This window comes from Astyanax mexicanus, chromosome 1 (assembly GCF_023375975.1).
Source record: "Astyanax mexicanus isolate ESR-SI-001 chromosome 1, AstMex3_surface, whole genome shotgun sequence".
Lineage (NCBI taxonomy): Eukaryota > Metazoa > Chordata > Actinopteri > Characiformes > Acestrorhamphidae > Astyanax > Astyanax mexicanus.
This window is the reverse complement of record NC_064408.1, coordinates 111168507-111191658: the sequence shown is the minus strand read 5'-3', so window position 1 is coordinate 111191658 and position 23152 is coordinate 111168507. Positions and strand designations below refer to the sequence as shown.

The window sequence follows — 23152 nt, the reverse complement described above, 5'->3', positions numbered from 1 at the left end:
CTATGACGCCTAAAATTATAGGTATCAGTATCGATATTGGCAATACTGGCCCTGCGTTCACTTTGTATCGGATCGATACCAAAATTCCCAGTATTGCCCACCTCTAATGAAAGGATCTTCTCAAAGATCTTGCACATTCAGTAACTTGCCTAGGGAACTAAGGCTAAGGCTTTTTGGTCTTTAGTCTCTGAATGAACGTTGCTTCAAGCTTGCTTCATTTAAGTTAACCTACATAAACAACTAAAGAAATTTTATCACGAAATTAGAAGCTAAGCCCAGTTCACTGATTTCAGGAAGACCAAGAATCGCTACTGTGGATCACTCCCAGGATCGAAAACAGCTTTTACACCAGACCAAATGTACTAAATTGGGAAAGTAACCATTCTTGGGTATGGAAAAAAAAGGTATATAGTATTAATATGAAGTAGCTGAAGAGAAGTGGGTGTCCCATCACCTCTCAACTAAAATGTGTCACACCTTAGCCAGTTTCTGTCTAGGTTTTTTTTTTCTTTTCTGTCTTCTTGTCCTACTTCTCAGCTTGTTTTGTTTTCCTCTGCATGTGCTCTACAAGCACATGGCCCTGTATTATTGTCTTGTCTCTGCCTTTTGCACAGCCATGTCATCTTTGTTCCCTCATGTCTTGTTTGTAACCCCGCCCCCTTGTTTCCTTCCCCAGGTGTTTCCTACCCTCTTCGTGTATTTAAAGCCCTTTGTTTGAGTGTTCCTTGTTGAGTCTTTCGTATTTTCTTCTTGTATTCTTAGTATCTGTCACATGCTCTGTGTTGTTTCTAGGTTTTTACACATTCACAAGTTTGTTTTGTTTATACTTGTTCACCTTAGTAGTTTAGTCTTAGTGTTCTCTGTTTTAAAAGTGTATGTTCTTAGTCCACTTTTCTTTGTTTAGTTCTCCTTGTTTAGCCAAGTTTGCTCAGTTTAGTTTCTTAGCTTTGCTTTTATTTGCATTATGTCTTCCCATGATTTTTTTTTCCTGCTTTGTTTTGGTATATTTTGTTTAATTTAATTTAAATTAATCTTACCTGCACTTGCGTCCAGTCGCACCCCACATTTGTGATAAAACAGACAAAAGCTTAGGCTGCACAGCAATAGCCTATAGTGCACTCAACCCACCCTCTCCCCAAAACACATTGTACTAAAATGTACTATAATGTTATAATAAAATGTTAATGTTGATAAATTTGGCATGATCTAGGCTCTCTGTTTCAGCTGCATACATGCTAGTTGAAAATAGATATATAAATATTTTAGTACAATGCAAATATATTAAAGAAGCTTAGTTGGGACAGTTTTATATGTAAGGAGTAGAAATAAAAAATCATTTGAAAAATAATTACTCCAGCAAAGTATTGATAACCAACATGTCTACTTAGGTAAGGTAACCAAGTATTTTTTTACTGTTTATAATTTATTTTTGTATTACACTCTTCCATGTTGAGGCTATATAAATAATGAAAAAATGATATAATATGTGTTATACATTAGTAATTTATGTTACACATCACATGGCCATAAATTAACTAAAAAAAACAAAAAACCTGAGGAGCCACTTGGAAGCTAAAGGTCCTAAAAGAACCAGCTCTCTAGAAAGAGCCGGGATTACATCAGTGCTAGAAAGAGTGTGGCTTTACTTTTCACTTTTGCTTTTGGCAATAAGCCAAGCATTTTCAGGGTTAAAGAACTAAAAGACATTTTTTTTTTATGCTAGCTCACATCAATGGCAAAAAAAAGTTAAAAAGAATGTATGAAGTAGAAATGGGAAGGAAACCACAGTTCCCTTGACGCAGGCCTACTGCCATTTATTTTGCAGTTGAGGTTTCAGTGTGGCCCTGTCCGAGAGTAATTTGTCACTTTTCATTATCTTTAAGTTGAGCAATTTGTCATTTTTCATTATTTTTCAGTTCAGTTCATTTCAGAAAGAATTTGGCATTAGCTTCGGTGCTTGGCCAAACCCGTGCCTGGTGCTGTTTGAATTCCTCACAGCAGAGAAGAAAGCGAGGCCTCACCAGCCTCAGCATATGTTATTCTCTTTACACAGGCAAGACACCCACAGTTTCTCTCTCTCTCTCTCTCTCTCTCTCTCTCTCACTGTAGTACACGCGCTGTAGTGAAGGATTGTATTTCTGAGTTAATGAGGAATACCTGCAGCAGCTCTAACCCTTAAACACTTAAAGAAACACTACAGCACTGTTCAGTCTCTGTCAGCTGCATCTGTAACACACACACACACACACAGCTGATCACAGATGATCATAAGGACACATATTGTCTAATACAGCTTGACTGTAATAGATAATAGCACTTAATGCAGGATTACAGAGACTTTACATCCAGCAAAAACTCATATTAGGGAAGCAACACCACAACCCTATGCAACCCAACCTTCACCCCGAACATACAATGATGTGGGGTTGGTTGGTTGATGCTGCAGTTGGTCTGTAGGTTTAGGTTCAGCAACAGTATGTGCTGAAAGAATGAGGTCAGCTGACTACCTGAATATACTGAATATAGACCAGGTTATTCCATCAATGAATTTTTTCTTCCCTGATGATCACGGACATATTCTATCATGGACTGCTATTTTACAATGCTATTTTAGTGGTGCAGTGCTTCTGCAGCCTCAGTGCAGCGCAATTGACCTGCTTGTTTTATGTAGTATTTTGTTTATTGTTGATACATAAAAGTTGGGTTTGTGCACTGCGGCGTGTCCTTGAGTGTGTGTATGTGTGTGTGTGTGTGTGTGTGTAGGGAGCAGAGGTGTACGTGTGTTAATCGTAAGTGGCATGCCTGGGTTGCAGAGATAGGGATGAACGTGTGACTGATGATGTCTGTCTAGGCCTTTTTCAGTCGGTGGCACACTTGTGTTTTCCATTGTTGATGAGATAGCAATTTGCCAGAAATTTACCTGAACACACCAGTCCTCCACGGCCATCAGTGTAGATATACATTCAGAAGCACCTTTGCTATTTAAACAATGCAGATGCAAGGTAGAAAAATAGACTGTTGGTGGACTGTAATGTACAACCTTACATAGGTTGTAATACAAGGTCCTTTCTTTGTATTTCCAATTCACAATTGTATGTGTTATTCACAATTATATATATATATATATATATATATATATATATATATATATATATATATATATATATATATTTAAATTATTAAACAAACTAATAATCAAAATAATATTTATAAAAAATGTATATAACAATTAAGGATAAGAGTGTGTGAAGGTGTGGTTATCTACAATAACACCCTTCACCTGTGAAAGCAGCAAGATAACACTAGGAATAAACTGTTTAACTACTGATTAATTTATTAATGCTAACATTTCTCTCTCTGTCTCTCTCTCTTTTTGCAGGACTATGCCGAAAAGGAAAAAGCCATAGCCAAAGCACTGGAAGACCTGAAAGCGAACTTTTACTGCGAGCTCTGTGACAAGCAGTACCACAAACACCAGGAGTTCGACAACCACATCAACTCCTATGACCACGCGCACAAGCAGGTGAGCGCAGTTCACCCAACCGAGCTGCAGACTGCCAGCACTCTAACTGTAGTTCAAACTGTAGTTCAGACTCTTTCTTTTCATTTCAATCCAGAACACTGCCAATATGTACAGGGGTTGGACAATGAAACTGAAACACCTGTCCTTTAGTGTGGGAGGTTTCATGGCTAAATTGGAGCAGCCTGGTGGCCAATCTTCATTAATTGCACATTATTGCACCAGTAAGATCAGAGTGTGAAGGTAAATATTGCAATGCACACAACATTATGGGTGACATACCAGAGTTCAAAAGAGGACAAATTGTTGGTGCACGTCTTGCTGGAGCATCTGTGACCAAGACAGCTTTGTCAAGTCTTTGTGATGTATCAAGAGCCATGGTATCCAGGGTAACGTCAGCATACCACCAAGAAGGACCAACCACATCCAACAGGATTAACTGTGGATGCTGTAAGAGGAAGCTGTCTGAAAGGGATGTTCGGGTGCTAACCCGGATTGTATCCAAAAAACATAAAACCACGGCTGATCAAATCACGGCAGAATTCAATGTGCATCTCAACTCTCCTGCTACCACCAGAACTGTCCATCAGGACAATAAAAATTGTGGCTAAAACCAAAATCCCAACTGATCCCTGTCCTCTGCAGGACTGAGGTTCTGCATACTGCTATATCAGAGGTTTAGCTCTGACTCTTGATTAAATTCGGCTTCCTACAGTCAAATGTTCAGCTAAACCTCAGGCTTCCATTATTTGCCTCATTAGTGTCAGGCCTGAGCAAATAATCCGAACATATCTGTACACATGCAGAGATGATCATTTGCTCATTTGTCGGCCGCCTGACCCCTGCGTGGGAGCTCAGCTTGACCGTCTGCTGTTCTGCACTTTATCTGAACGTCTCCCCTACATGCGTCGGTTGAGCTCAGCTAGGCCGTCAGTTGGTTTGCTTGAAAAGAGTTTGATGGGAGAAAAATTTACAGGGGAAGGAAAAGAAGGAAAAGTGCTTCTTAGCTTCCAGTGAAAGATTCTATTCCATGTAGTTTTGGAGCATTCCTGTTATTTGCATTTGTGCTCAATTTTGACACAATATGAAGAACAACAGCCGGATTCACATTATATCAAACATTTAAAAAAGGCCAAATTTAAAGAAACAACATTTTGAAACATAGACTTTATAGTCTTTAATTCAGCAGAAGGTACACCCTTCTCTAACACAGGTGTTCAGCTGAGCACAGACAGCTTCTATAAAATTGATAAAGAAATGCAATACAATACAAGTAGACATCATGTCCTGTCTGGCAAGGAGACATATTAATCGTCCCCAAAAAGTAAAAAACATGTCCTGTATGTATAAACCATGTCCTTAAAATACAGAAGATGTGTCCTGTATATATAAATATATATAAAATGCATTCCACAAGAAAAGCCTGCTAGTGAAAAGCATGGCCTAAAAGTACAGAGCATGTGTTAAATATAGAACCTGCCCTAAAATTTGAAACATTTCTTAAAAAAAGAAACATGTCCTAAAAGTAATAACATACCCTAAAAATAGAAAGTTTGCCCTAAATGGAGAAACATCTCCTAAAAGTAGAAGCATTTCCTAAAATAGAAACATGTCCTAAAAGTAGAACCATATCCTAAAAGTAGAAAGTATGCCCTAAATGGAGAAACATGTCCTAAAAATAGGAATATTTTCTAAAATAGAAATGTGTCCTAAAAGTAGAAACACACTCAAAGTAGAAAGTATGTCCTAAAAGTAGAAAGCTGCCCTAAAAGTAGAAACATGTCCTAAAAGTAAAAAACGTCCTAAAATACAAAACATCCTAACGTACAAAGCACATTCTAAAAGTAGAAACATTTCCTAAATTAGAAACACGTTCTAAAAGTAGAAAGTATGTCCTAAATGTAGAAATATTTTCCAACATTACAAAATGTTTCCTAAACATTGAAACCTGTCCTAAAAGTAGAAACATTTTCTAAAAGTAATACAGATATGTTTTATAGGTAAAAACCACATGTTAGAAGTGAAACCATGTCCTGCAGGCAGGTAAACAAGTAAAAGTAGAAAATGTGTTCAGCAGATACTGTGTTCAAATGTTAAAATCTTAAAAAAGTGTTTATTTATTGCTTTTATTTATTGCAAATTCTATCTTAGTTAATGTTCCATAGAAAAACACTGCATCCCTTCAGCCTGATCAGTTTGACAGAGTGGAGTCACACCTTCACGGCTTTAAGGAAATCCAGGCTTAGAGGCTATTAAACACACACACATCAAAGATCTGCCCTGAATCACTACATAATCTACCCTCCCACCTTCATCTTCACAACTGCGTGCTTTTTTCTAGTCTTTAAAGCAGAAAATCTGCCTTTAGATAATACTGTGGCATGACAGTAGGAGGAGAGTGGGCATGTTTAGAGCAGATGTGTTGGTGGTTGCATTTTTTTGGTTTGTTTGTCACCCCTTTAAACGCCCCTTTAAACACCTCCCCGGCTCTCTGTCTTTATACTGAACACAGTGTGTAATAACCACTGTCACTAGTGCATTAACTCACACATTCACCCAAATCATCACTCAGCACCACACAGCAACCATACAACACGTTTCTGTTGTATTACAGGTTTTAATGTTGGGATTGATATGTATGTATTAAATATGGGCCACAGAGAAATTATTGCTTTCTTGAGTGCATTTATATTTAAGTAATATGACAAAAAACATTCTCCCCCTACAGAATATGACAGAATATATGTATATTTTTTAGCATAGTGCGGCAATGTTTACAGGCGTTAGAATGTTAAGTACAATTTGCCACAAAAATATATATATATATAAGATATTGTGAAATATAAATAAATATAAGATATAGTGGTAATAATCACACCTATCATTAAAGAAATAGTTGCACCCAGAGGGAAGTGTTGAGTTGTAATGCTATTCATAAATGTCACCAGGAACAATGCATAATTAAAAATTGATACTGATATAAGCGACTCTTTTTGTGCAGAGTTGTAGAGGTTCCTAATGGTGGCCTGAAATAATCCATCACATGCAGCTCCACTATTCTCATACAGTTCCTGCAGACTGTTGGAACAGTACAGCATAGTTTGTGTTCATAAAATATAAGGCTGGGCAAGAAATAAGAAAAGCTAGAAAAACTGGCTACAGGACCTCATTAATGTAATGTTGGACTGTTAAAGTGCCTATAATAAAGATTAAATGTAATCTGGCATTGTGAAATACTCATGTCAAGTGGTCACATTAAAAAGCCTAAAATACATGTTGGATTTGACTCTGAGTGTTCCAGGAAGCTAAGCACTGCCACTATGATCAGGATATCATTGGTTTGAATCCCGGTCATGCAGCTTGCCATCAGCTGCCGGAGCCCTGAGAGAGCACAATTGGCCTTGCTCTCTCTGGGTGCGTAGATGACGCTCTCTCTCTCCTAATCACTCCAAAGGGTGATGTCGCTCAAAAAGAGGCAGTGGCTGAGCCCATCAGGAGTGGCATACAGTTATCCAAAAGCAGTGTGTAAGACTGGTGGAGGAGAACATGATGCCAAGATACATGAAAACTGTGATTTTTCCACCAAATATTGATTAGATATTGAACTTTTAAAACTTAATGAATATGAACTTGTTTTGTTTTTTTGTATTATTTGAGGTCTGAAAGCTCTGCATCTTTTTTGTTACTTTAAATAAATGCTCTAAATGACAGTATTTAATTTGGAATTTGGGAGAAATGTTGTCTGTAGTTTATAGAATAAAACAACAATGTTCATTTTACTCAAACATAAACCTATAAATAGTAAAATCAGAGAAACTGATTCAGAAGCTGAAGTGGCCTTTTAATTTTTTTCACAGCTGTATATGTCACGTCTTGGCCTCGTCTCGTGTCTCTGTGTGTCTTCCCCACGTGACCTGTGCTCCCCTGTGTCTCCCGTCTCAGTACTATTCCACCTGTGTCTCATTTGTAGCTCCGCCCCTTCTCCAGGTGTTTCTAATTATGTGTGTTTCCTGTTTCTTTAAATAGGCCTCCTCTGCCACTTTGTCTCCGTCGGTCTTTGCACCTTCCCCTGTTGTTTTGTCTCTCTGTTGCTTCACCGCGTTTCATAGCCCTAGTCCTTGCTCTGTGTTTACCTCTGTTTATCTCTTGTGTGTATTTCTAGTTTCCTATTTATTTCCATTGTTTTCTCCCTTGCCCTGCTTAGTTTAGTTCTCCTTGTCTAGTTTAGTTTCTTGTTTAGCTCCATGTTCCCTAGCTCCCTGTATATAACCTTAGTCATTTGTTTCTCGTTTATTTCTTTCATTCCTTGTTTCCTTGTTTATTTGTTATTTATTTAATAAATTATTTATCTTCGGTTCCTACCTGCACTTGCGTCCGCCTCCTCGTCTCCCTGCCTGGGTATACCTGACAGAAGACCGACCCTGTCAGGTATACCCAGGCAGGGAGACGAGGAGGCGGACGCAAGTGCAGGTAGGAACCGAAGATAAATAATTTATTAAATAAATAACAAATAAACAAGGAAACAAGGAATGAGAAACACAAAACAAAGAAACACAAATAACCAATAACAAACGAGCGATGATAATAATAAACAAACAGGGAATATATATATAAGGGAAATAAGCTATAAACGTGAAAACAAGAAATAAACGAGAAACAAATGACTCACACAAGAGATAAACAGAGGTAAACACAGAGCAAGGACTAGGGCTATGAAACACGGTGAAGCAACAGAGAGACAAAACAACAGGGGAAGGTGCAAAGGCCGACGGAAACAAAGTGGCAGAGGAGGGCTATTTAAAGAAACATGAAACACACTATAATTAGAAACACCTGGAGAAGGGGCGGAGCTACAAATGAGACACAGGTGGAAAAATACTGAGACGGGAGACACAGGGGAGCACAGGTCACGTGGGGAAGACACACAGAGACACGAGACGAGGCCAAGACGTGACAGTATATGTGGAAAAAAGATATTCTTTTTTTGGTAACTGTTTTTCTAAAAAAAAATCTGAAAAAAATGAAAGAACTGAATGTTCTTACTTAATTGGAAATGGTGTGTGTGGTGAAATTGACCCAATAATTGCAATTATTTTTTGGAGCATAAAAGCATTTTATTAGTGTGTATTTATGCAGTCATTCAAGATTGATACACATATGATTCACACTGTTCAGGTCAATTTGACCCAAGAAATCAAGATCATTACGGCTGTTCTTTTTTTTTTTTAGTTGCTGTTATTAACATGAGGGTCAAACATTGTGCTTCTAGAACCTTTAGGAGAACCTGGAGAACTTTGTGTAGTTTATAAATCTATGTAGAAAAGTTGAAGGAGGAATATTGAGAAGAACAGTGAGAGACAGAGATACAGTATAGGCCAAAAGTTTGGACACACCTTCTCTTTTTCAATGTGTTTTCTTTATTTGATCATGATTATTTACATTGTAGATTCTCACTGAAGGCATCAAAACTATGAATGAACACATGTGGAGTTTTATGTACTTAACAAAAAATGACCTGGCCTCCACAGTCACCGGACCTGAACCCAATCCAGATGGTTTGGGGTGAGCTGGAGCACAGAGTGAAGAAGGCAAAGGGGCAACAAGTGCTAATTAACACCTCTGGGAACTCCTTCCTTCAAGACTGTTGGAAAACCATTTCAGGTGGCCACCTCTTGAAGCTCATTGAGAGAATGATGCCAAGAGTGTGCAAAGCAGTAACCAGAGCAAAGGGTGGCTATTTTGAAGAAACTAGAATATATATATATATATATATATATATATATATATATATATATATATATATATATATATATATATATATATATATTTTTTTTTTTTTTTTTTTAGTTATTTCACCTTTTTTTTCTTAAGTATAAAACTCCACATGTGTTCATTTATAATTTTGATGCCTTCAGTGAGAATCTACAATGTAAATAGTCATTAAAAAATAAAGAAAACGCATTAAAAAAGAGAAGGTGTGTCCAAACTTCCGGCCTGTACTGTAAGGAGAACAGAGGGCAGAGGACTGGTACTTTGAGCTGGCACTTTGTCGTGGTGTGTGACGGATATCGGCTGCCCATCTGCACGGCATCTGAGATTAAACGTGTTTTTGCGATAACTCTGTTCTCACACGCGGCGTCCGGATCTGCCTGCAGTCAGCGGGGCTCGCAGGCTGGTGGCCCTCGAAAACTGAGTCCTGCGGGCCGGCCTGTGCGTAATCTGCAGTAATTACAGCACCACAGAGCTGCAGCTCTGATAACAAACACGGCCCACAGTGCAATGCTGCATTTCTTATTCCGGCGCAGAGCCGGCCTGCTGAGTCATTAGAGTGAGAGCGAGAATTAAAACTTACGTAAGCGGAACGCAAATTGGCACTTTTGCCAGCAGCGACTGAACGGGAGCAGAGAGAGAGAGAGAGAGAGAGAGAGAGAGGCAAAGAGAGAGAAAGAATGTGTACAAAAAATTTTTTGGGGGATGAAAAACGGATTCAATTTAAACTTTATATTTGTTATATAACTCAAGGCAGTGGAATCTTAACAGAGAGATTGATCCATCATTTTTTGTCCTCTAATTTTCATCAAGACAATGCAAAACCACATACTGCAGACATTACAAAAACGAAAAGCTGTGAAAGAACAGGGTACGGGTAGTGAACTTGCGAGCCTGCAGTTCTGACCTTTGTAATCATTAAGTAGAAATATGACTCTGTACTGATACAGTTAAGACACATTTCCAAGCAAAATGGGGCAAAATAAAACCTAAAAGAGCAAGGCACTGAGTGGTCCAGCGGTCACTTTGATCGAGAGATCGCTGGTTCGAATCCCAGTCATGTAGCTTGCTGTCTCTTTGGGTGAGTAGATGGTGCTCTCTCCCCTCATCACTCCAAAGGGTGATGATGATCAGAACAAGACTGATGTCTGTGAGCTGATGTAGCAGAACCTAGTCGCTGCGCTTTCCTCCGAGCGCGCTGTGATGCTACTACTCGAAAGGAGGCGGCAGCTGGCTTCACATGTAACAGAGGAGCTAGTCTTAATCCTCCGTGTGTTGTGGCACCAGTAATGGGGGGTGGGGGATAATACAGCTGAAAAGCCATAGCATAGCCTAGCTAAACTGGAAGAAAATAGGGGGAAAATGTAATTAAAAAAAGAGAATGCAACAGGGTAAGGCGTTAATGAGACAAGCTTGACTAAAATAAAGATACTTTATTGTAGAAGAACTCCTCAACCAAAGGCAGGGTCAAAAAAGGAGATATGAAAAAGGGTGTACACAGAATAAACAAAAACTGGGCAAGAGAAACACTTTGTAAGTGATGGAAGGAACCAGATTAAATACATGGCAAGGAGAGTGTGTGGAGGTTGTGTGGAATGTGAAGGAGGTTTATAAAGTGAGTGAAACAGGTGTGGTCAATATTCCGGTGATTGTGGTCTGGGAGGTGTCATGTGACTTGTCTTGTGAGGAAGTGAGTGATGTCAGTGTGTGGTGCATTCTAGGCAATGGTGTTTGGGGATAGAGGATCGCTGGTAGACACAGGAGCAGGGGGAATAGGAAAGCCTTACAGCACTAGGTATGACAGTAATGGAACCCCATTCATTCACTTAACCCTAACCTTAACCACAAGCATGAATCAATTTTTAAACCTAGCCCCACCTAAACCTTAATCTAAACTCTAAACCTAAAACATTAAGATTAGAGTTAGATGTAAGGTTAAATTCAGTAGAGATTAATTTGCTTCCACCTTAGAGTTCAGTTGCATTTAATAGACATTTGAATGTTGAATGTCAGCTGAATGTTAGTTGAGCTCCAATAAATGAAGCATCTACGTACAATGGACCATCCAAGTGGTCCAAAGTGTTTCTGATTGTTTTGAGGTCGTAATATCTAATACCCAGCATTCACCTGCCAGCAGTTTCTTATAAATAAATCAATAATCAACCCCCCTCCCTCCATCCCTCATCAGTGATGCAAAGAACAAAAGTGTTAGATTGACTCCTACAGAGTTCTTCTTTGAGCCCACACACATGACCTCAGATGGGTTCAGCTGAACTCTGTAGGCCGGGCCCAAATGAGTCCTGAAGCAGTAGGTTTAATGCTGTGAATTCTGCGACACTGTGTCTGTGCGTGTGTTGGCCTTAATAACAGCCTCTGCAAATGAGCTCAGGTTTCCCGGACTGCCCTCCATATCGAACGGTGAGATAATCAGCCTCCACCCAGCTTCAGCTGCAGTGAGACGGATTATTTACTACAGAAACCTTGTGGCTCTTGTGAAAAGAAGAGACGATATGAAAAGAATAAATTATAGCAGTATCTAAAAATGTAATGAACTGCATTATTTAGTTTTCAAATTCTTAAGTCATTAAGTAAGGAAGGGACATAAGACATGTCCCTCAAGACTTAACCCTTTAATGTTCTCTCAAACATTTGATGGAGCACAATTGAGTTACTTTATCTGGTACCACTTTACAATAGGACTACCTTTATAAAGGGTTTATAAATGGTTTACAATTAGTTTATGAATGGTTACTAATTAGGTTGTAAATGCCTTGAAAATCATTAATAATCAGTTATAACACATAGGTAGAAAGGGCAGTCCCCACAGTCGTCTATTTTGTTTCCCTTTCTATGTATGTGTTATAACTGATTATTAATGATTTTTAAGGCGTTAAGGCATTTACATCCTAATTAGTAACCATTAATAAACTAATTGTAAACCATTTATAAACCCTTTATAAAGGTAGTCTTATTTTTAAGTGGTACCTTTATCTTATTAAAGGAGGTGCTAAACTTAGCCCAACCTGACTGTAATATCTGTACCAATCAAAAGAGGTACATCTACACACATTATAGTTTCAGAGGCTTTTTTTAATTAAATTATTTAAAAAAAAAACACTTTTTTGATAGAGTACTTGTGCTTTTACTAAAGTCTGGGTCTCTAGTAATTTATACATGTCTAATATAGAGAGAATGGTATTTGATTACACCCCTCCATGATGCATGCAGTTCAGTATTGTAGAAATACTCACAGTACACAGAGTAGCATACAGAGTTCCCACTACTTGCAGTGGCAGGTAAGACCAACAAAAAAGCTTTCAAGTATCATCAAACCAGAGGCTGCACACAATAAGCTTGTCAAGACCTTGAGTGATTCAGAGGCCTGCAAACATAACAAGATGTGAACAAATATATGAGCTTTTCTACGTCAAAAAACTTCAAGTACACTTAAACAAACAACAACTGTTTCATAACCGCTGTACAACATTAGATAATAGAGGGAGTGGCTTGATGAGCGTTACAAAATTAGTCCAATCAGAGTCAGTGAAAGATGAGTTAATTAGATTTTGAGTATTACTGGCAAACGTCAATATTTTGTGTGGCCACCAAATATGACTCTGTACTGATACAGTTAAAAAAAAGAGCAAGGCACTGAGTGGTCCAGCAGTCTAAAGCGCTGTCATTCTGATCGTGAGATTGCTGGTTCGAATCCAAGTTATGTACCTTGCCGTCGGCTGCCGGAGCTCCGAGAGAGCACAATTGGCCTCGCTCTCTTTGGGTGAGTAGATGTGCTCTTTCCCTTCATCACTCCAAAGGGTGATTACTCCAGTAATCCAAAGGGTATTACTGGCAAACGTCAATATTTTGTGTGGCCACCATTATTGTTCCAGCAGAATGATCCAGAATGCAGCAGCACGTCTGGTCTTCAACCAACCAAAACGGGCACATGTCACCCCGCTGCTCATTGAGCTCCACTGGCTACCAGTTGATGCTCGTATCTAATTCAAAGCTCTTACAATCGCCTACAAGCTTATTACCTGCATTCACTCCTGAAGGCTTACGTTACCTCCCGTCCGCTGTGCTCCTCCAATGAACGTCGCCTTGCTTTGCCAAACATTCACACAAAGCAATCCAGACTGTTCTCATACAGAGTTCCCCAATGGTGGAACAAACTACCTTCCACTACCAGATCAGGAGAATCTCTCACTATCTTTAATAAACTCCTGAAGACAGAGCTCTTCAAAGAGCACTTACTCTCTTAACACCTCTAACACACTAACTACTTCTAACCCCATTTCCTTCTTCCCCTCCTTCACTTCTCTATCCCTTTATTTCCCTTCGACCTCCTTAAGCCCTATCTAAAAATGGTTTATCTTAATTCCTATTACATTTGTACTTGACTTTTGTAAGTCGCTTTGGACAAAAGCATCTGCCAAATGTAATGTAATGTAATGTAATGTAATGTAATGTAATGTAATGTAATTCTCCCATGAAAAGATAAAATACAATATTTACAAAACTGTGAGGGCTGTACTTACTTTGCTGTTTGCTGTTTGTATTCAGCACATCTATGGTAGCCACTGTCAGACTGGTTCTGTGCTACTTTCAACTTTATACAACAGTTAGTTCTGACCTCACAATCTGATTGGTTGAGAAGTGTTCTAGCCGTGATGATATATGTGAAAACATCACGGCCTTCTTACACTAAACCTGTATCACTCTGCCGACGTGTTGCCGAGTAACGGCGTATATACACAGGACAGCTTAGAATTATCAACGGCATCAGCGGCAGCGTTAGCTTAGCACAGGCTAGCGCTCAACCATGGCACGTTTGCCCACAGCGCTGACTGTCTTTTGTGAAAAAAGGGAAAGAAAATCGCTCGGCTAATGCCGCCTGACAGCCAGAACAATAACTTAACCAGCCAGGCTAGGCTAAGTTAATGCTGAGCTAAAGCAAGCTATGCTAATCTAACCACAGTGAAAGGCACAGTCCATATTTAAGCATATTCATTCTTAATTTCTTAAAGTTCTTTGATTTTCTTTATTCATTTTGTAAAAAAAAGAAACTGTTGTATAAAAGCAATAGAACACTTGAGGTCGTGTGTTATCACGAATAACATCACGACTGTGATGATCTACGACCAAATCACAGCCGTGATGTTATTCGTGATAACACACTCCCTCTCGTGTTCTATTGCTTAAATAAAGCATAAATGGAAAACAAACACAGAAAATGCAAAATACACAAACAACTAAACTAGGAAACTAAATAATTAAGACCAGAAGAAAAATCAAGCAAAACTAAGGAAACAATACTACTCTAATCAAAAACAAACCTGACGCATACACAGCAAAGTAGCACACAAAAGACTCCACACAAAACACTGAAACAGAGGGGCTTAAATACACAAGAAGGGTGAGAAACACCTGGGAACGGTAAACGAGGGGGCGGGGTTACAAACAAGACTAATGTCTAGGGCAGAGACAGGACAACAACAAAACAAAGCCATGTGCTTAAAAAAAAGCACATGCCTGGGAACACAAGACAGGAAAATAGAGGGGGGGCAGAAGCAAATAGGACCAAAAGAGGAAAAAAACACAAGACCGCCCCAAGCTAAGGTGTGATCATATAAAAAGATTATTCATATCAAAATGCAGCCCATATTTTTAATTAGTGAAATTTATATTATTTATAACCACATTCATTCCATCTTTCTAATTAGTATGCAAGCTTTGTTAAAAACGAATTAATGGATTGTTTGTGCTTGATAATGTGTTTCACTCAGGCCTCGGGACTTTATAACACATGCATAAAATATAAATACTTCAGTATTCATGAGCAGCCAATATCAATATTACATGTAGGATGCTTATAAATGGATGCTGTCTGACCCGATACCGATGTTGGACCCTCAGGCTCTCGCGTCTCCTGTCCGGCCAGACTGATGGAAGTTTCTGAAGTCAGCTCTTCACCACCACCACCACAGATCAGCTGCTCATCGACCATCTTACTCTCCACTACAGATTACATCCAAGCCATTAGTGGGGCTATTACACTCCTGAATACATAAAACCTATATGGATGTATAAAAGACTTTTTAAATTTTAATTTAAAAGCCGTTTGACCAGTGGTAGGATGGTCCCCCCTTTAATGTGAGTCTTGGTCCTCCCAAGGTTTCTTCCTCCTCCTGCAGCTCTGGGGGAGTTTTTCCTTGCCTCCGCGCTCACTGGGGGTTCTGTATTATGTATATTCTATGTTTAATGTTTTGCCTGATTCTTTGTCCTGTAATCATGTTTCTGTAAAGCTGCTTTGTGCCAACACCTGTTGTAAAAAGCGCTATACAAATAAATTTGATTTGATTTGATTTGATAAAATGAATGAATAACACTGTATTGAGGAGGTATGGGTTCTTATATTGTCATTTTGTTCCATATGTAACATTTAACTAAGGATTATTAGAGTTAGCTGTTTCTTACAACATCAACACAACTCTCTTTAATAGAAACTGAAAGCCTACTTTTGTTTCTTATATAATAAAAATACTGTTATATTTTGTTCTTAATACATCACTATGTTAGACTTAACGTGAGAATTGCTCCTGGGCTACAGTTGAAGTATAATTTACTTTTACTTTGTGAATAGATCATGTGGACTGAGGCAGTAGATTAATATCACATGATTTTCACAGTTGTATAACTCGGGTAATGCAGCGTTATGCAGCTCTGAGAGAGGTCTTGTGCAGCTTCACCAAAGTTATATAGTGCAGCAGATTTCTGTACTTGCAGAGGCCATCTCAGAGATGATATTATGCTATTCTCCCCAAATTACAATCTGTTAAAGCTGTTATTTTAAGGTATGGTTGCCACTTAATGTTGTTTTACGTACACTTCCATTGTACAAGTTGCATTACTTTAGATTGATGGATAATTTGGATTGATGGATAAAGTTTTTGATTTTACCAAATTTAAAACCTAAAAAGGAAGATGGATGATCACAAGCCATCAAACCAAGCTGAACTGCTTGAATTTTTGCACCAGGAGTAAAGGCATAAAGTTATCCAAAAGCAGTGTGTAAGACTGGTGGAGGAGAACATGCCAAGATGGATGAAAACTGCGATTAAAAACTGTGATTTTTGATTTCTGAACTCTTAAATTTTTTATGAATATGAACTTGTTTTCTTTGCATTATTTGAGGTCTGAAAGCTCTGCATCTTTTTTTTTGTTATTTCAGTCATTTCTCATTTTCTGCAAATAAATGTTCTAAATGACAATATTTTAATTTGTAATTTGGGAGAAATGTTGTGTGTAGTTTATAGAATAAAACAACAATGTTCATTTTACTCAAACATAAACCTATAAATAGCAAAATCAGAAAAACTGATTCAGAAACTGTAGTGGTCTCTTAATTTTTTTTTCCAGAGCTCTTATGTTGATATAATGTTGCTAAAAACACCCTATGTCAACATATGATTACAAGTGCCCTTATGTCATCTTGAAGTTATAAGCACAAGCTGTTCATAATTAGCTTTTTTCAAAATGTTATTCAATGCTTTTACATGGGTTATGGTGTCCCAATGCATATTGAATACCAATTTAGAGTTTCTAATTATTAAAACTTTATTTTCCCTTTACTTATCTATTTTTTTTCACTTGAATATTGCATGTTATAATATGCATATAATGAGAAATAATTAGATATTTTTGGCACTAGTGTGCTACTTTTCTATAATCAAATAAAGCGAGGCAATCCCTTTTAAATCAGTTCTACTACTACTACTACTACTTAAAACTTAATGTACAGTAAATGATGACTATAGAACTGTGATAGTGATGTGAATACATTCATTTCTATATTTTAACTTAATTGCCAGTGATGTAGTGTACAGTACTTATAGACTGCTGGACTAGGAGAAGTTCATTCCAGGTCACTGAAAGCAGAAGCCTGGTGTTTCTAAATGTTCCCGCTGGTTGCTGAGGGGGTTTCACGAGTAAGCTGGGTGAAATCTGCATGGAGAGCACAGTGCATTAACACAGCGCTATAATCCCACAGTCCAGAGCACAGCAGAGCACAGCAGAGCAGTCAGGGGTTTAATTGTCAGTTAGGAGGTGGGCAGGGAAGGCTGATTCTCTTATGGGGCCTAAAACGTGGGAACAATATTGTTTAGTTTATGTTTTATTCTATATTTTTGCAACAATATCAACGTTAAGAGACAATTCTGAGATCTGTTTGGATTGGAAAGTATTTAAAGGAGCATTTAGTTAAGCAACAACCTAGTTAAAAACCTCTAGTGGATAATTAGGTGAACACAAAGATATTAGGATTTTTTTTACTCTTTAGATCCACTTTAATCACAAATCACATGCTTAAAATGTCTCTCCCATTTTCAAAGAGACATTTTATCTAACTACGCTTATGTTGTTTCACTAAAAGTGAAATTTAAACCTTTTAACACTAATAACAGTCACCTCATAACCTTTGCTGGTGTGAGAATAGTTAAGTACAAGTATGCTTTGTGTGACTTAAAACATAAAAAAGGCATGTACAAATGCTCTTAATAATTATGGCAGTGTTTTGGGTGTAACGTGAAATTAACCTTGTTAAGTACTCGTTACTTGCCATTCCCTTTAAGAGCCAGGTGCTCCCTTGCGGACTGCTATTTCCTGTGTGTCCCGTGCTTCTCAGCAGAGGAACTAAGTTGCTCGTTCACATTCTGTTCATTTATTTTGTTCGTGTTTATATATGTCTATGTGCGTGCTTGCTTGTTGGGGATCTCCTGTTAAAACTTCACTGCCAAGATAGCAATTAATGGCTGTTGACATCTGTGGCACACCTGTGTTTTCTGTTGCCAAGATATTAATACGCCAGGAACTTACCTAAAAACACACCTCGTTTGGAGACCACCACGCCCATTAATGTAGATATATTTACAAGTGCCTTTGCTATTTAAAGAATGCAAGCGACTGTTGGTGGGGTGTATAATAGTAATGAGCTTTGTGACATGCCTTGTGTAGAGTATTACATTCTTTAATGTTAAATTGTGCCTTGTATGCAAAATTTAACTAACTCACTCCTTTTTATTTTTTTTGTACATTTTGTAAAGTTGTAATGTTTTTTGTCAGCACAGTGTTTTTCTTTGCCCACAGAGATAGACGTTAGCTAAACAGATTAATGAATTGGGAGCCTTCAGTCAATACTATGTGTACATTTAATCTATATAGATCTATATAGATGTTGTCGCAAAGTAGCTTTACAGAAATGTGATCGCAGGACAGAGAACCAGACAAATCATCTCTTTTGGGATGGAGGAGGAAGAAACCTTGGAAGGATCCATTGCTCACATGTACCATCTACTATCACATGTGCTATCAAGGCTAATATATAGGGGGGTTAAGGTGGTACCCATCGTCCTCTGGTCAGACATGTATAAACAGTACAAATTCCCACCACTAATTTTACTAAAGCACACTTTTTCTGCTTTCTCTATATATAGAAGCATCTACTGGTTCTCTATGTATCCAGAATAAACAGTATATTAATGTGTTTGCCCTCGTTTATATAAGGCTGCTTTGGGACAGCATTATAAAAATGTGCCGTACTGTACAAGTAAAATTGAAGTGAACTGAAATGAACTCGTACCGACTTGCATTAAAAAGGGATCTGGACTCCAGTGAGCAGAGCAGGGAGAGTTCGTTCAGCTGTGGAGAAAGAACAGTGTGCCGTTGGTCCGGGTCCACCGGGGGTGAGAAAGGACGCCGCTGCCTCTTCCTAGAAACCATATTATGCTGCATATTTCACAGCCCACACAATCCCCAATCACTTAGCCTGAGGAAAAGTGTGTGCACACATGCATATGTGTGTGTGTGTGTGTATAAGAGAGAGGGAGAGAGAGAGAGAGAAAGTGGCTGTCTATCATCATGCATCACTCATGGGTGAAAGCTTCTGTCCATCACTTCCATAAAGCGGCCTGTCACTTCAGTACAAATGAGAGCGGGCGAGCCAGGGAGAGAGAGTGAGCAAGAGAAAGAGAGAGAGAGAGTGAGAGAGTGTCTGGGAGAAACAGAACGACTGATGACTGCTGAGAGGAAAATAAAATACATCAGGGATTAAATTAAAGAAATACCCCCAGACTTTTTTCAACCTGCATTCAAAACAAATATTGTGTTGAAAACAATCCAATTTGGCTCACTTCCAGAACCCAGCCACGGATCATTCACAGTGTTAAGAATATCTGGATAGGGGTCAGTGTGGACCACCCTGAAAGAAATGCAGTGTTTGCTGTGGTTTTATTATAGTGTTTGTTTATTAAACAACAGGGCCGTTTCAAGGCATTGGAGGGCCCCAGGCAAAATTGACTCCACAATATAAAGGATAAAGGTTGAGGTTTTGATGTAATGTTTCTATGATTTGAAAGTGAAACTTATGTCAGTTAGTAGCTTTATCTGTTCTAGTATTAAAGACAGCGATGTTAAAGGTGATATGCATGGATACTGCTGAACATGTTCCAGTCTGGTTATATGCTACTCTCAGCAACTAGTAGGAGGGGCCCCTTAAGGCCTCTTACACAGTTTGTTGTTGCATTCAATTCATAACCAGTCATTGTCTGGCAGCCCAGGTCAGTTTGGGGCCCCAGGCAATTGCTTCTTTTGCCTGTCCTGTTGCAACAGGCCTGCCAATAAACATGTATTTTTAATTATATGGATATATATATATATATATATATATATATATATATATATATATATATATATTTCTCTCCCTACACTCTAAAAAACAGAGGTACGATATGAGTACTTTTTTGTACTTAAAGGTACACTCTTCATAATTGTACCCTCAAAGGTACAATATTGGTCTTTACAGGGTCAGATTTGTTCCCTCTGAAGTACAAAGTCATTTCTAACAGCAATAAGTACATATTTGTACCATTTAACCAGCCAAAGGGTACATTCAGTATTCAGTATCACTGTACTGATAAACAATATATATTTTAATTGCACATTTTTTATTTGAAAGCCAGACAATTTTGGATCATCAAGTTTTTGAGCCATATTCAGTTGATGATAATGTTTATAATTTTTATAATCTTTACTGGCACAAAAACCATGGGTACAAAAGAGGACTTTAACTTAAAGGTACTTTTTTGTACCTTAATATAAGGTACAGCCCCAGCGACAAGCTTTGTACTCTTTTAAGTACAAATCTGTACTTACTTTTCTTAGTGTGTACAGTTTTGAAGTGGAATGTACTTTTACACTAATGCAGTAAATATAAATTGCCCTTTGCGTGCCTACTTATAGTCCATAAATATGCATTTGTTGAAATGTTAAAATACACAGTAAGTAAATAAAGCATGTTGATTGAGGCAGTATAGAAGTATATTACACTATTTTATACATATATAACCTGGGGTACATTTAGTTATGCAGTCCTGATTAGAAGTTTCATATAGCCCCATTACCTTTGGGTCGACAGCTAGTATTCCATCCTCCAAGTTTTCGTGAATTTTATAATTGTCATTCTTTTGCTTTACACAATGATGAACTGATGTCATACATATGCCACTATGCTTTACTCTCATATACTCCGTAAAACAACTGTCCAGTTTGTATAAAAATCTGATGATTCTCTTATCTGTTGGCACAGGTCAGTGACTGAAAGAGGCTGGCCCAATAGATTGTCAAATCATGACACAGAGCTTTCCAAGGATGGCGAATTTGAAGGCTTGTCCAAAATAACTCTGCAATGCTCTGTATGAACTGTCTGGTGTGTTTGTGCTCACAGATATTGGCTGGATATTATAAGAGTGGTACAGAGATGGCTTCTCCTGCCTGGATCTTTGAACCGCAGACAACAGTAAAGATGCTTTAAGCTTAATCATCCGTAAAGATGCTTTTGCTAAAAGCAGAGACCAAATTTCCACTTGTAATCATGCTAGCCCACAATATATAATTGCATTTGTTGAAATGATTGGATGGAAAGCTAACTAATGACGAGGATGCTATTTTTCCTATCGTATTCAACATGATTTTTAGATGTCAAAATACAGCAAGGCAATATCAAAGGGCAGGCAAGAATCAAAGTCGGTGAACAAGTCAAGGTCACAAGGCAATAACAAGACACAGGCAATAGGATAACATGTTGTATAAGGATAGAACTGTCTCAACAATACTCAACAGCAATATCTGTGAGCAAATGAGACCCTTATATAGGGCTAAAACCATGTGGCGAACACTCAGGTGATCTGCTTCCTGGAAGTGTCATGTGCAGTGTTGGGATTGGGTGTCATGTCAGTTGTGGTGCATCCTGGGCTATGTGTTCTGGAGGCTGCAGATCGCAGGCAGACCTAAGTGTGGAAGAGATAGGAACACTTTCATCAGCAGGCGTGACTTAAAGAAGCAAACTACACTTTAAAATTTAAAATCATATGGTAAGGTTTATTACCTACATTACCTTATGGAGTTAGTTGAGTTTAAGTTTAAGGGAGTTTAAGGGAACATGCAAACTATAAATATTAGACTATGGTCTTCAGCTTCAGTCTTGGGGGAAAATACCTGTTATAATGTTAATGTTAACGATAAGCTCTAGCCCCACAATGAGTTATATGTTGAGTAGATGAGCACGCAGTATGATATTTAAAAAGCGGGCTAAGAGCTGCCACTATGATCAGGAGATTGCCGGAGCCCTGAGAGAGCACACTTGGCCTTGCTCTCTCTGGGTGCGTAGATGGCGCTTTCTCCCCAAATCACTCCAAAGGGTGTTGTATCAGAACCGAGTGACTGAATGCTACTCGACAATAGTGATAGGGGAGTTCTAATGAGTGGGTTGGGTAGTTTGCCATGTAAATTGGGGAGAAAATGGCAATAAAATTATTTGGCCATAGTAAAAAAATATATAAAATCCCTATCTAAAAAAAGCTTTTAACTGATATTACTGTGTGTGTGTGTTTTTTTTTTTTTTGACATGAAGTGTAGTAGTATAAAAGTGTTTTTTTTTTTTTTTTTAAGAAAAGAACCTCTGCACAGAGCCACAACCCCTCCCCACCCCACTGTTTCCCATTCCCAGCTACTGTTCAAATCCTGGTTATTTCGCCATTCTTACTCACAGCCAGCGACACATGTAGGACTTTGAGTCGTCTTAAGCTATTACAGCTGTAGTGCACTATTCAGTGTTTGAAAATGGGTTATTGATCACAGGGTTGTGGGTTCTATAGCTACAGCCAGGCAATTGAGAAAGGCACTTAGTGCTCTCTGCTCGACGGGTGCTGTAGCGTGTTAGACCCTGTTCTCTGACCTCAGTTTTATAAGCTGGGATATATAGAGGAAAGAACTGCATTGTACTGCGTAGATGTGTAGCGGTAATGGCAATGAAGACACTTCTTATTCTTCTTCTTTAATACCAAAGAAGAAGCCCTAGCCATGAATCTGGAGATAGGCATGTACCAGAATTAGAGGGTCTGCGTTTAATGGTGTAGATGTGGAGGAAAGGCAAAGAAAACAAAAGTGTATCTTCATTTTCAACTCAAGACTCTCAAGAAACTTTACATCTCCTATATCAGTTTACACAATACAGATCTGAATACACGAGCCAACTAACTAAATAAGCATCTAAATAATGAATACTGGCCTGAGGAACAGTCTTAACCTCTTAACGCATGTGAATGAAATCTGTCGGTCAGTCAGGTGGCGCGTTATTCTGAAAGAGAGGTTGGGGGGGGACTCAGAGAGCAGAGAAATCTGCCGTAGGGGGGTGGGGGGAGGGGTCTCTTAAAGAAACACTGCAAGTCAAGTCAAGTCAAGTCAAGTAGTTTTATTGTCAATACTGCATATGTACAGGACATACAGAGAATTGAAATTACGTTACTCTCC

The 23152-nt window shown here is 38.4% G+C and overlaps 1 protein-coding gene across 1 annotated transcript in view; it reads left to right on the top strand.

The window, feature by feature from the left end:
- The window catches only part of LOC111194747 (zinc finger protein 804B), a 262097-nt gene that overhangs the window by 201681 nt on the left and 37264 nt on the right, over positions 1-23152 (top strand). Inside the window, exon 2 of the mRNA XM_022679469.2 lies at positions 3380-3523. Coding sequence (XP_022535190.2) covers positions 3380-3523 — 144 coding nt within the window. The remainder of the gene's footprint in view (positions 1-3379; positions 3524-23152) is intronic.